Source organism: Myotis nattereri (assembly GCF_964212035.1).
Source record: "Myotis nattereri genome assembly, chromosome: 1".
Lineage (NCBI taxonomy): Eukaryota > Metazoa > Chordata > Mammalia > Chiroptera > Vespertilionidae > Myotis > Myotis nattereri.
Genome location: NC_138075.1, coordinates 55,868,183 through 55,883,043, shown reverse-complemented (window position 1 = coordinate 55,883,043; position 14,861 = coordinate 55,868,183). Strand labels below are relative to the sequence as shown.

The 14,861-nt window shown below is 38.3% G+C and overlaps 1 protein-coding gene across 1 annotated transcript in view; it reads left to right on the top strand.

Annotated features, from left to right (window-relative positions):
* Window positions 1-14,861, top strand: part of UNC13C (unc-13 homolog C) — a 709,455-nt gene that overhangs the window by 611,039 nt on the left and 83,555 nt on the right. The window contains exons 24-25 of the mRNA XM_081108846.1: window positions 4,427-4,504; window positions 7,800-7,877. Of these exons, the coding sequence (XP_080964972.1) occupies window positions 4,427-4,504; window positions 7,800-7,877 (156 nt within the window). The remainder of the gene's footprint in view (window positions 1-4,426; window positions 4,505-7,799; window positions 7,878-14,861) is intronic.

The following is a 14,861-nucleotide window of genomic DNA, read 5'->3' as shown; positions in this document are numbered from 1 at the left end:
CCTAACCATGTTGACACCACTGGGGATATAATCAAATGGACTGGAGGGAAGACAAAGGGGTGAGGGGGTCACGAAGAAGGTTGTATTAGAATTACATTCAAGTAAACACATTCTCCAAAGAAAAAAGAAAATAAATAGACTCCATGTGTCACTGAGGAAATGTGAGCTTTTATTGGCACAAAAATTATTTTCAATTAAGTAACACATTTTTAATCCATGGGAATTCAGTAATACCCAATTATTGTCACAAGGAAATAATGTAAACATTTTCTGGGAAAGTAAAAATTGGCAACTTTCATTGAAAAATAGATTCTATTTTATTGGAATGATTTTTTTTAATCACAAAAATGAGATGTGATTAATCTAGTTAGCTATTTTGCAATAATTCAGGCAACTGGAGTTTATTTTATCAGATGTGATCTTTGTTCTTAACAACCTGATCTTTCTAAGGATTGGGTTCCTTGTATCAAAATATACTGAAATCATATTCTCTTTCTGGGACTTATACTGATGTAAACCATCTCTTGTAATGAAGACATATTAATGATACATATATTCAGACATTTTAGAAGACTTCAAACTCTAAAATGGAACTTTTTTTTAAAATATATTTTACTGATTTTTTACAGAGAGGAAGGCAGAGAGATAGAGAGTTAGAAACATCAATGAGAGAGAAACATCGATCAGCTGCCTCCTGAACATTCCCTACTGGGGATGTGCCCACAACCAAGGTACATGCCCTTGACCAGAATCGAACCTGGGACCTTTCAGTCCGCAGGCCGACGCTCTATCCACTGAGCCAAACCAGTCAGGGCTCTAAAATGGAACTTAAATGGATAGTTTGTTCTGACTAAAGTGTGTATAAGACTAAATAAGATGCCAAACCAATGCTTTAAAGTTCATAGCAGGTACATCCAGAAGCTGTGATAAGTGGTAAAATGACATACAGGTACTGAATGTTCCTATGGCAATATTGCTGCTCTTGACAAGTATGGGTAGTTTAATGGTTAGAGAGAGAGAGAGAGAGAGAGAGAGAGAGAGAGAGAGAGAGAGAGATGAAATAATATATTCAGTACTACTTAAAAACAAATCAACTATTAGTTCACTCATTGATCTAAGTCTGGCTGGCTGCCAGGGGCTGGAGATGCTATGGTGATCGATGCACATATATTCCTTATTCTTTGGGAACTTAATTCTAATATATATATAATGATAATTCATTGAGTACCACTGTGTACTGATCACTTTACCTATTCTGTTTCCCTTATTCTTTACAACAACCGCATGGGATAGATAATGTTATTTTCCCTATTTTTTTAAATGACAAAAACCCAGAAAGTTTAAATAACACAAACAAGGCACCCATCTATAAACGCACATATGAAATGTTTTTAACCACTAAGTTATTGTACTTTCGCATTCTGTGTCATCAAAAATTGGTTAGTCAAAGAGCATATTCTCACCATTTCTTTTTACCCTTTGGGTTAAACCTAGGAATCTATGGGGGGGGGGTATCTTTAATGGATGCATTAAAATATACTTTTATCAGGTCCTGAAGTGACATTTCTAATGTCACTTAACAGATACCAAACAGTCTTCCTGTCTTCTCTGCGTTGCTCTGATACTGCCTAAAATGTGACTGCAGGAATGGATTTTGGACCAGAGCTTTTATCTTACTGATTATAAGAGTAAATCTCTCGATGAAGCTACCGGTAGTGTTGACAGGCTATTTAGCCTATTCCTACTAGTGTGGCATTAGCTTAGGAGACCATAAATGACTTTGAGAAATTGATGGCCATCCCACTCAATAATACCAGAGGCTACATGTCAAATCACAGTATATTGAAGCGTGGATATTTGAGTCACTCTTTCCGATCCATTAAGTACAGCAGAAGCCCTGTCTTCACTGCCGCAATCCTATTAGGATTTCATCTTATTGAATCTGGAGCTCTTTGAATGGCAGTTCCTTTGCCGCATCCATAAAAGAACTGTCTCCAACTCAGGACTCTCTCTTCATTTATACTGTTTTATTATAGAACATGATGCAAACAGCCTGCTAGGCTATCTGTCCCCTCTCTATATATTCTGTCACCACTTCTGAACCCCAGTAGCCCCCAAAGATAAAATAATGACCTAAGTTGACACACTCAGAAGTCCTACCTTCCATGCTTTACTAGGTGCCCCTTCCATCAGCTCTTCTCTCTGAAGAGTTGCCTCTGCCCTGCTGTGATTAGTTAGCACAATGGTTCCTAAACTTCAGCTTGCAGCAGTATCATCTGCAGACTTTTTAAAACATAAATTGCTGAGACCAAACCCCGGGATTGCTGACTCTATAATCTGAGATAAAATCAGAGAATTTGCATTTCCAAACAAGTTTCCAGGTAACCCTATTGCTGCTGGAGACATGTCTTAGGTAGATGTGTCTTAAGTAACTACTTACTAGTATTAACTAAAGAAGTAATATAGTGATTTACTTTGTTGAATAAATTAGAGTGAAATCAAAGTTGCTCCTAAAATGTATATATACATTTTCATTCAGGTATACTTTGTATGTTAGTAAAGAAATGGATGTTATTACAGCCAGTGCACCCACAACTCTATGGGCACATCCTACATGGCTGAGCACTTTTCCTTACAACTCATGCTGACTTGCTAACCACTGGCATTTTTAGGCACGTGGGTGTGAGATTCTAGGTTCAATTGTCTCCCAGCAAAAATTCAAGGGACTAAGGTTGTCCTATGAAGTAAAGTCAAGTGTTAGCCTCTGGGGTAAACCTTGAAGATGATCAGAAACATACGTCTGGGTTCCATGCCCAAACTTTCTCTTGAACAAGTGATAATGTTTGTGTTGCAACAAGCTCCTAAAATGATGTTTATTTTATTATTTTTGCAATTTAGTGAAATGATTCTTACAGTTTACATTGTCATTAGAACGTATAAATTGAGAGTAGTGTCCATATGTATGAGTGAACTAGTACTCCGTAGGTAAGTCCTCAAGTTTCAGCATTATATCTAAAGCAAAATTTGAACAGCTGCACTTGCAAGATACTGCAGCCTGATCAGCCATCTGTTTCCCTAGATTTATTGGTCTGCTGCTTGATAAGATTTTATATTTTCCATTGCTGATTTTCTATTTAAATGGACACGCATTATCATTTTAGTTTGTACTTCCACAGAATATTGATTTTCTTTCTTCATGTTGTCCCTAATTTCAGGTTTTCATTGTGATCTTAAAAGTCTATAAAACAAGTACATAGTTAAAGTTGGTGAATTCAATTTAGTAGATTAAACATGCCTCCTTTAGTTTAACTCCTTAGAGTGTTTCCCTGAGCTTATTTTAAGCCATAAAGAAAATTAAGATGAATATATTATACAAAAAGAAAATAAGAGCTTTTATGTCCTTGTTTTTTCTATTAAAAGAAATGGCATATATCTACTGTTATTATTGTTTCCTCTCTTCTAAGAAAATCACATCCATATTTGACTTATGGTCACTCAAGCTGTCTAAGAAAAGCAGTAGGATGCAGTCATCAATATTTTTAAGTACTTGAAATAAAATGTAAGAAAGTTTGTTTTCCTTGTTTTGCATAATTATGGAAGCAGAGGGCATCTATAGACTCAGAAATAGTTATTAGATGGAGAAGGACAGTGTGAAATTAGGTGAAAAGAACAGAAAGAGGGGAAAGATTAGGCAGTATTTTTAGCAAATAATGCATCAATAAATAACTTAACAAATTAAGGTAAGTGTATAGAGATTTTGTGATACAACAGAAGCAGAAGTTTTGTGTTTTAAGAAGTGGTCTTTGATATAATCAGTAAATTTCTTTATCATAGAAAATTATTGAAAATATTTATTGCTAAGTGACATGTATTAGAATATTCTGACCCCACTTAGAAAGGGGTATTTAGGAACAATGGAGAAAGTTGAGAAAATGACAAAGAATTTTGGCATAGTGTATGTGTGCAAGGTTGGTAACTAGAAACCAAAAGAGATGGTTCAAAGCATAAGGTGTCAATTATTCAGGAAAGAAAAAAAAAAAGAGCATTGTGGGTCATTAGTTAATAAGTATTCAACCCTGGAGGAGGTTGCCACAAAAATAGTTGGCATATCTTCAGAATACTTACTAAAGTTAGAGATACAGAACCTTGTACATATTGCATATTATATTAAAATGGGATGAATCCACATGGAATATCTTCCAAATATACTCATAAATATAATAAATTTTTATCTAAACAGTTTAGTTGAGTTCCTTTTTTCTTTTTTTTCTCTTTTTGGTGAGAGTATAAATTTAATCATTGCTTAATGGAAGTTGAAAAAGACATGGAAAGTTTGCCAGATGAGCATTAACCCCTACTGTATGTATATAAAACTATGTACTTACCGGCATACATTTGACAGTATTTTTGTTGTTGTTTTTCCTAGACTATCAATAAAGTACTGCTTCAGTATGCTGCAATTGTATCAAGTGATTTTAGTTCCTACTGTGATAAGGAAAATGTGGTAAGTAAAGCTGTCTCTACTTTCAAGTATTCTTCCCTTGAGATCCTCTTCTTCCAGCTAGTAAAGAAGCAAGAGGCATTGTGTTCTTTCGGTTTCCATACAGGATGACAGTTGAGAGGTATTTCAAGACGTTATTTGAATACTTCCCTAGTAGTCATGAGCTGGATACAACACAGAACTCAGAGGAAGGTTGAGAGCATCTCAATGCCAGGCAACCTGTGGTTCCAAGATGATAACGAACAAGACAATTCATTGAAAACCCACATTATTGCCAAGCATTGGAACTGAGAACTAGGGAGTTAAAAAGTTGTTTAGTGTTGACACCAAGTAGTTTAGTTTAGTTTTGTACCAGTACTAAAATGAGTAAACGTTCCATGTCTATTTCAACTAAAATTTATTCTTTCAGTTTTAAAATAAATTGAGAAGGATTGTTAATTTAAGGAATGATGCTGATTTCCACTCTAAATTATTAATTTAGCTTTCCATTTGGGGGATGATTGAGAATGTTTATAAAAACTGAGCCAACATTGCAAGTTAATAACAGGCATAGAGAGAAGCAAGATAAACTAAAGTGATTTAGAATATACTGTGTTTTATATGGTGGAAGATGAAATCTTTCTTATTCACTATATGTACATAGTCTTAGAAGAAATATGTTGGTAATAATATAGAACTTTTTAGAAAGCACCGAAAATAGTATTTAAAAATCAGTGCAATTGTTTTAAAGAAGAAAACCATCCCCAACCCCTCAAAAAAAATCAGTATTACCAGACAAGTCTAAAGTCGCTAGTCTTCTCCCTGAAAACTCGTTGACCTCTTGCTGACAGCTCATTAAGGTAGGTCAGTTCTGATTGTTTTTGAAGGTCCCAGAGGTTCTTCTTTCTTTTTATATGCTGCCTAGGAATTTTATTAAAACTCTGATATCTCAGCAGATATCTTTAATTGCCATCAGTTATAAATACTCTAATGGGCAAGAAAGAGCATTTATTTATTGAAAACACATATTTTTAATTAAAGGCTTATACATTTGAAAAGTAACATACTGAAAATCAAAACAGCACTAGAAAATTTCAGAAAAGATTCTGATTTTATTAGGATAGCCAAACTGAAGATTTTGAAAGGTATCTCTGAATTACCAGGGCTAATTCCTGTCATTCAGAAAGAATATTACTTTTTAAAGGCCCCTGCCGACTTCCACTTTAATGTTTCAGCGTATATTTTAAAAACAGGAAAAAAATCATAAATCAGTGTTTACTGTATTATTTTGTTTTTTTCTGTATATTTTATAATTTTCAAAATCAAATTTTTATAAAGAAAAAAAAAACAACCTTGCAAATATGACATGCTAGGAACTTAACTTTTTCTTTTCTTCACTGCTTCCCCCCCTAATTCCTGATATCTTGCTTCTCATTCAGAGCCATGGTCTTACTTTGATCTTAGTTTTCACCCTGGTGGGATTGCCCAAATCCCAGCCAATCTTCCCCCTCTGCAACGAAAATTAAAATGTCAATAACCTTATTGCCTATTGGGGAAAGAGTGGATTAGCTCAGTTTGCTGACTTTGGGTCAGCTGCTGAGTTCCTGAAAATGTGACCATGCATGCCTCGGAAAGGACTTAAGTCTGATCAAGTGGCTCTCAATCACGGCAGGAGATCGGGCTCCTTGTGGTATATGTGGCTCAGCTTACTGAACAGCATCTACAGGAGATAAATAGATATCTGTGTTTAAACAATAAAATATTTATGTGACTGTAATCAAGGGAACAGAAAAGAAGTTTAAAATCATTTTCATAAATTCAAAGTTAGGATGTGGTCACTTGAAGAGTAAAGCGGAAAGTTTCCAAAGGTCAGTAATGCGGTTAAAGCAAAAATAAAATCTTTCCACCAATGAGAGCTGATGCCTTCCTGATGTCCTATGAGTCCTTTGCACACCTCTCTCTGATTCATTATTGGCTTATTTCCCAGCAACTTGGAAGATACATCCATTCTCCTTTCTTTCCTGTTTTTCTTTCCCTTGATGTAGTGGCTCTTTAGGATCAGTATGCAGTAAAGAGTAAATTACTCTAGAATTTGCCCTAACTGGTTTGGCTCAGTGGATAGAGCGTTGGCCTGAGGACTCAAGGGTCCCAGGTTTGATTCCGGTCAAGGGCATGTACCTTGGTTGTGGGCACATACCCAGTAGGGAGTGTGCAGGAGGCAGCTGATCGATGTTTCTCTCTCATCGATGTTTCTAACTCTCTATCTCTTTCCCTTTCTCTCTGTAAAAAATCAATAAAATATATAAAAAATTACTCTAGAACTGTTCCTGAATTCTCTTTACTAATTATAAATTAATTCTTACTATTCAAAGGTTACATCTAGTCCTATCACAAAGCTTTGAATTTTTATTGTTATATTTCTGCCTTCTTGGAAAAACAAAAACAAGAAAAGAAACACATTGTAAACAAGTTTATACTTAAGGCTCTGTGCAATACTCTGGGAGGGAAAAAAACTAAAAGGCACAGCAACACATACAGTGGATTGAACACCAGCTCATGAGAGAGTGAAAAGCAACTCAAATGTATAGTAAAGTAAAACAAATATCAAGTAAGTGGCCGAAGGATACAGTGCAGGAAAGAGAAGGCTTAAACCTGAATGATGGATTTGATTCAAGTAGGCAGACTAAGGGAAGAGGCCGCAAACTCAGCAAGGTCACAGCAAATGGAAAGTGCAGGTATTTTGGAGGGAATGAGTTGCAGAGAGTTGGAAATAATCATAATGCAGTAGACGGAGATGAGAAGGAATCGCTCTTCGGAGCCAGTTAATGAAGGGCCGTGAAAACCAACATGTGGAATTTGTAGCCTAAGAGAATCCACTTAAGGCTTTCTTGTTTTGTTTGTTGTTGTTGTTTTGGGTTTTAAATTTCAGATAGTGTTTTGGTTTTTAAAAGAGAGAAATAATGAAATTTTAAACGAATCTGTTTTCCTTGAAATAAATCTTTAAAAAACAGAGTTTGGTTAATTTCTAAGTATAAAATACCAAGATGTTAAGAATTAAAAGAAACTTTAGTAGTGATTCTTCGATGCTTTATTGTCTGAGTATATTGTTAAATTTCATTCTTTAAAGTTGATGTTATATATTCTCCTTCCATTTAACTGTTAAAAAGCATAATCTTAAAGTACGGAATTATTACATTTGCCAAATACAATAGGTCTTCAGTGATAGGTTGTATACTCTTACATTTAAGGTAAACTCATCCCATAATTTAGTGTATAAAGGATTCTCACACTATTTGTTTTGTGTTTTCTTTACTTAAAGCCCTGTATACTGATGAACAATATTCAGCAATTACGGGTCCAGTTGGAAAAAATGTTTGAATCCATGGGAGGAAAAGAGGTGGGTATGTTTTTATGCCTACATTTGCCAAATACCTACTTAGAGATCATTAGCAGCATATCTGTTATTTAAAGGTTCATAATCAAGTTTTACATGGTTTAGCTAAAGAACAGGAAAGGATAATAATATAAAACTCAATAGCTGAGCTTATTATTATGTCCACAACAGAATACTTTAGTAAATATATTAGCAGTGTGAATAGGATGAGGAAGATGGTCAATAGCTTTTTACAGTGTGTATATATATATATAGTCATATACATACACAATTAAGTAGATATGCTAATGATCTTTAAAGTTTACAAAGTGCAGATTTTTTTTTTCCATATTGTGCAATCCCAACTTGATATCAGTGTTCATTCTGAAATGTGTTTTGTGGTGCTGGTGGTTTTGAGGTATTGGTGGTTTATTCATGTCTGAAAATATCTGTGAAAAACGTCCTGTGTGCTGTGTCTGTAATGTGTCGTGTCTTTGTCCAACATCTTTGACTTGCAATCCCATGAGCAGAAGAAGGAAGGAGAAAGATTCTCTTATGAGGTTTGTGATAGTAAGCGTCGTATCCTTTTCCTGGCTGATGCCCCCACTAAACCTAAAGCCCAGCGCGCTTCCTCCTTATTCTCATTTGCTTGTCTGGATCAGGCAGACAGGGCAGTGCTCGCTCTGTACCTGCCTCTTCCAGCTGCCGCAGTTCCTTTCACAAACCCACAGGAGCGCCTGGGGAATGAGGACGGAGACAGTGCCAAGAGGGCAGGCAGGTGGCTGGCATTCTCCCCCCACCTCCCTCCAGAAAAATATCCCAAGGGTAGCTAGAGCGGGGAATATTTCTGGTCAAGATTTTATTTACATTTTTCCTTATGTATATCTCATACACTTGCCAGAGTAACTGTATGAGATATACATAAAAGTGGGTTGATTTCAAAGCAAAAGATCTCTTTTATGTCTAAATTTATAGGCCCCAAATGCTGCTTTAAGGATTGGGCCTCTTCCCATGTGAGGTTGACTCCAAGGAGACCTTTCTACATCCTCCCCACCCCCCCTGAATGTCCTTTTGTCCTCCGTGAGCCTGTCTTTTGAATAATGAACTTGCTATTTAGCATCCTACAGGCAAGAAGCACTGGATACATCTGTGAAGGTGAAGCAGTTCAAAGATGAACTTCGATGCACTGTGCTTCCTGCCCCTGCAGACTGGGTCTAATTTGTATAAAATAAAAATCTCTTCCCCAAAGCATGTCATTTATTGGTTTTGCACATTTTGAGAGAATCAATCTCATTGTTAGTATTCTTTCACTGAACTAGGAGAGCACAAGCAAATACAAAGTGAAGATTCCCTTTGTGTTTTTAACTATGTATTATATTCAGACTTTAAATTCACTTGCTGTTTTGAAAAGCAGTGAAGAAATTACTGATAAGTTGTGGGAAATTCTACCTCCTTTTAGCGGCTGTGAAAGACCACAAATCATTTATGGATGAAGTTATACAAAATGTCCTACTTCCAGAAATCTCTCCTAATCCTACCACTATTTTATTACTCTTTGTGGCTGAACTCTAATGTGAGCGATATATTGCTAAGCTGCATATTAACCAGATGAATCATATCTATACTTAAATAAACTGTGTGGGCCAAACCACTTGCTAACCAGAAAATTGTGGGGTGGCTTCTTCACTAATCAAAAATGGATTCCTTCTTTCAGATTAAAATCTCCAGCTTGAACTGTGCATGTTTCACATTCTAAATTTAGTTGCAAATTAATGGCTGCATCATAGGACTCTTCTTTATTAGAGAAGATAATGAAACTGGAAATACTGAGCTTGGGGCCTTTTCCCTTCATAACATTCGCAATGCCCATTGCTAAATTCCTTATACATAATTTAAAGGGAAAAGTCAATTAAGTAAATGAGTGTCTAGCTTCTAACAATATAATCTGTTAGAGGCACAGCATGGACCCTAGCTCCTTTCTTTCCAACATTTAAAAATTTTTTCTTTGTCCTCTCCTTTTCTTTGCTCCCTTCTATTCTCCTGTCTCCCTTTCTGCACAAAGTTTCTTTTCTCTCGTTCTTTTCCATTTTTATATCTTGTAATTTGCTGCTAAGAAAAAGCTTTAGGCAGACCCAGTCAGTATTGCACATGGGCTGATAAAATGTGAGAGGAAGCAAGTCCTGAACCCAAGTCTAAGTGTAACATGCAGCCTCCCAGACAGAAATAAGCTTTATTATTAATACGGAATTATGTTAAGATTGCTCATTGCTACACGTGGCCTCTCCTGGGCACCAGAAACTCAAAATAACGGGCAGAGACCTTCCAATGCAGTTATCTATAAACAGCAGTGTCTTTACTCGGGACTTTTACAAAGATGAAAAGGATTTTATTAAGAATGACAGAATTCATCCTTTCATATCAAAAATATATGTAGCACTTAAAGCAGGCTTATTCAAGCCTTTAAAGGCCCACTAGTGCCAATTTCCAGTTTTTCCTCACAGTGGAACTGCCTATAAAATCTTGACTGGCATTGCTAAGGGAAACTTTCCAACCTAGATCTTATCCTTCTTTACGGAGTTTCTTCTTATTTTCATCCTCTACCATCTGTGCTAGAATGTGCACTTCTTGCCACAAAAATCTAATTAGCAAATGATTGCTTGTGCACTTGCTCAAAATAGCTTTGATGCCATGTATTACTTAGTTGGCTTCTAACCACAGTGTTGCTTGCCTCCCCTACTGTCTGCGTAGTGCTGGCCGCTTGTAGGCCTGGCTCCTGATGCTGCAGCTCTCAGCCCCTTTAACCCAACCAAGGGTGGGGCAGCTGTTCTTTCTTTGCAGGGTGAGCCTTTTCCTCCTGCAAACCGGAAGAATGCCTGAAACCTTCTTTGGGGCGGAGGAAAGGGTTACTCTCTGTACGGAGTGCAAGATGAAAACGTTGCCTAACACGAGGACAATTTGGGGAGGCTGCTGTTGACAGTGGCTCCCAAAGCAGTCACGTGAGCAGTCCATCTGCCTGCACAGTACCCTGTGCCCCGTGTTGGCACATTCTTTTCCAATTTAGAAAAAAATATCTAAAGGAAAAAGCAAACCATGAAATTCCTTCTCCTATAAAGTTAATTTCCAACATGCTTCCCTGCATACAACTGAAGAGCATGTTTTGGCATAACAACTTTCTGATGACTATGGAAAAGTTGTGGGTTTTTTTTAATGTCACACAAACTCTGGAGCAAAAGTAACCTTTAGGAATGATGCCCAGAGTCTTTTCCTTAAAAAGCACCCCAGGTGATTTTTTTAAATGTGCATATAGTTTTGGGAATCCTTATACTGAAACAAATAAAATGGCCAACCCATAATATGGGGTGACTTAAGATAGAATTTTCATTTTTTTATATCACGATCTCCAAACTATATTATCTGTCCCTTTATCACACAATAACAATAAAGTGATTATCAGGATGCCAGGTAATATTTTGCATTCATTGTGAATGATCGTGTCATTATCCTACAAAAGCACTAATAGCTCAAAAGCAAAACAGATATATTTTGGTTATGTTATTTTAATAGCTTCATTATTTCATGAGTATAACTTCAGTACATATCAATTGCAAATAAATACCTAGTCTGTATGCATTTTTTCATAAATGCATAATGGTATCGACAGGACTTAGTTGTACTTTCTTGATCTGCAATATAATTTGTACAAGTACATGAAAAACAAAATCATAAAATCTAAAATTTAATTTCAGGAATTCATAATAGTCATTATGAAACTCTACAGAACTTATTGATTTAGAAGAATTATAACTGTATTGTGTAAGCAGAAGGCACTTCACGCCTTCACAAACCTGTGCTGGTGCAATCTTCTTGAATGGTAGAATCCATAATTATCACCAGGCCTATTAACCTATTGACAGCACTTCAGATTCTAGAAGTTAGCCATTATTAAGACATTTAGAGGAAAGAGGGGGTTTGTTTGCTTACCTAAATTCTCTCATTCTGCTAAACATGGAGGAAAACAATTAGGTACAACAATGTTATTTTTATTAATGTGTTTCAAAAATTTGAATTTTTTTACTCATCTCATTGTGATAATCTTTCCTGAACAGGGCCAAGGAATCTGGAACATAGCTCCATCTACCTTAAAATGTATATATTTTATTGAGCAAATTAATACTTGTTTTGTTTCAGAGATGAATATCTATATTAATTTTCATTTTTATTTCTTTTTAAAATATGTTTCTATTGACTTGAGAGAGAGAGAGAGAGAGAGAGAGAGAGAGAGATAGAAACGTCAATGAGAGAAAGATCAATCAGCTGCCTCTTTCATGCCCCCTACTGGGGATCAAGCCTGCAACCCATGTGCACTGACCGGGAATCAAACCAGTGACCTTTGGTGCATGGGACAACATTCAATTCACTGAGCAACACAGGCCTGGGCTTACTTTTCATTTTCAATGATGACTTTGATGTATCAATTAGAAATCGCATCTGACTGCCAAAGCATATACATGTAGCTGATTAAAATCCCTTATAGAATATTTTAGCCATATGGACTCAGTCTTTGGCTACGTAGACCAGAGAGGACAGAAATTATCTTCTGTCATATTTTACTTAGCACTATCCTCTCAACTTTATACTTGCTGGGCAATAGGGGATTGAAGATCACTGCTTTATAGGAAACACTATTCCATGCCAGTAGTTCTTGAACTTCAGCATATATCAGGACTACCTGAAGAGCTTATGGAAACATTGCAGAATTCCATCCTCTGAGTATTTGATTAAATTGGTCTGGAGTGGGGTCTGATGATTTGCACTCATAATAAATTTCCATGATGTTGATGGTACTGGTCAGAAGACCACATTTTGAAAATTACTGCTCTTTGCTTTTAGAGTAGCAATCAGGTATTTAGGAAATGGCTCAGAATACCTTTGTCATATCCCAACTGACCTTCTTCCTGTATTTTGAATCTTGAGAACATGGGATTTATTTGTTTGAATGCACCTTAAGTCAGTGTGAAATAGTGCAGGAAAATATTTGGATTAAAGAATATAATATTCTCAAAATACAGGTAGCCAATTTGTAGTCATAAACAAATATCCAGCATATTTTTAAGCATCTGGGACTTAGCTTACATTTTATATTTAATCTTATTAAAAAAGGTGGTGTAGTCAAAGAGGCTAAATGTTCAGCCTAAATGATGTCTCACCTTTACTCCTTAACATCCTATCTAATAAAAGAGAAACATGGTAATTGGCGTATGACCGCTACCCTTCCCATTGGCTAATCAGGGCAATATGCAAATTAACTGCCAGCCAAGATGGCGGCCGGCAGCCAGGCAGCTTGAAACTAACATGAGGCTTGCTTGCTTCAGTGACGGAGGACTCCAACGTTCCCTGCCTGCTGCTGCAGGCCTCTGAGCTGCAACTCTAAGCAACTATGTAACAAATATAAAAGCTAAACAAAACCCCAGAAACCTGCTTTAGTCCCGGGCTTCAGCCAGCAGGATCATAACAATGTAAGCAAAGGCCAGAAACCTACTTTCAGCAGCGGAGGCCTAAGAGCTGGAGCCAAGCCTCAAAGCTAAAGTTGGCCCAGAATAAAAAAAGAAAAAGAAAAAAAGGAGCGGTTGGGAGCTTCAGTCACCTGCCAGCGTGAAAACAGCCCTCAGCCCCTCACCCAGACTGGCCAGGCACTCCAGTGGGGACCCCGACACTGAAGGATGTGTGACCAGCTGCAAACAGCCATCATCCCCTCACCCAGGCTGGCCAGGCACCCCAGTGGGGACCCCCACCCTGATCCAAGACACCCATCAGGGAAAACCAGCTGGCCCCCACCCATGCACCAGGCCTCTACCCTATATAGTAAAAGGGTAATATGCCTCCCAGCACCAGAATCAGTGGAGCCACGAGGCCTCCAGGCACCAGGATCAGCATGACAGGGGGCAGCGCCCAAATCTCCTGATCGCCCTGCATCTCTGTGTGTGACAGGGGGCGGGGCCACAACCTCCCTATCCGCCCTGCTCTGTTTGTGACTGGGGAAGACGCCCCAACCCCCTGATCAGCCCTGCTCTGTGCCTGATAGGGGGGAGCTCCCCAACCCCCTGATTGCCCTGCAGCTCTGTGTGTGACAGGGTGCGGCGCTCCAACCCCCTGATCGGCCCTGCTCTGTGTGTGACAGGGTGCGGCGCCCTAACCCACTCCTCCCCCCCACGGGCCCTGCTCTGTGTGTGATGGGATAGAGTCCTAACCTCCCCATCGGCCCTGCCCTGATTGTGAGAGTGGCGGCGCCCCAACCCCCTGATCGGCCCTGCTCTATGGGTGATAGAGGGCGGTGCCGCAACCCCCTGATGGGCCCTGCTCTGTGCATGCAGGGGGTGGGGCTGCAACCTCCCCATCGACCCTGCCTTGCGTGTGACAGGAGACGGTGCCCCAACCCCCCAATCGGCCCTACCCTGAGCGTGACTGAGGGTGGCATCACAACCTCCCAATCTGCCCTGCTCTATGCATGACAGGGGGTGGCGCCCCAACTCCCCAATCGGCCCTGCTCTGAGCCTGACCAGGGGCTGCACCTAGGGATTGGGCCTGCCCTCTGCCACCCGGGAGCAGGCATAAGCCAGCAGGTCGTTATCTCCCGAGGGGTCCCAGACTGGGAGAGGGCACAGGCTGGGCTGAGGGGCCCCCCTCCCCCCCGAGTGCACAAATTTTTGTGCACCGGGCCTCTAGTAGAGATATAATTGATACATAAGGAGAATCAATCTGCTTTTTTATCTCTTTTATAGCAATTACAAAATAAAATTAGAAAATATTTCTTAGATGTCACTACATAATAGAATAGACAATTTTAACTGTATTATGTCTTCCTTTATGTCTCCTAAGGCAATTTCCAAAGTTCTTCCTAAGTAATTGAAGGGTCTATTGTTACCTACTTTTATCTATAGAGGGATAAGTGTTGAGATAAAAAATAAAAAGAACTCAAACCAAATGCATTGTGCCTCAAGAAGCTTACAA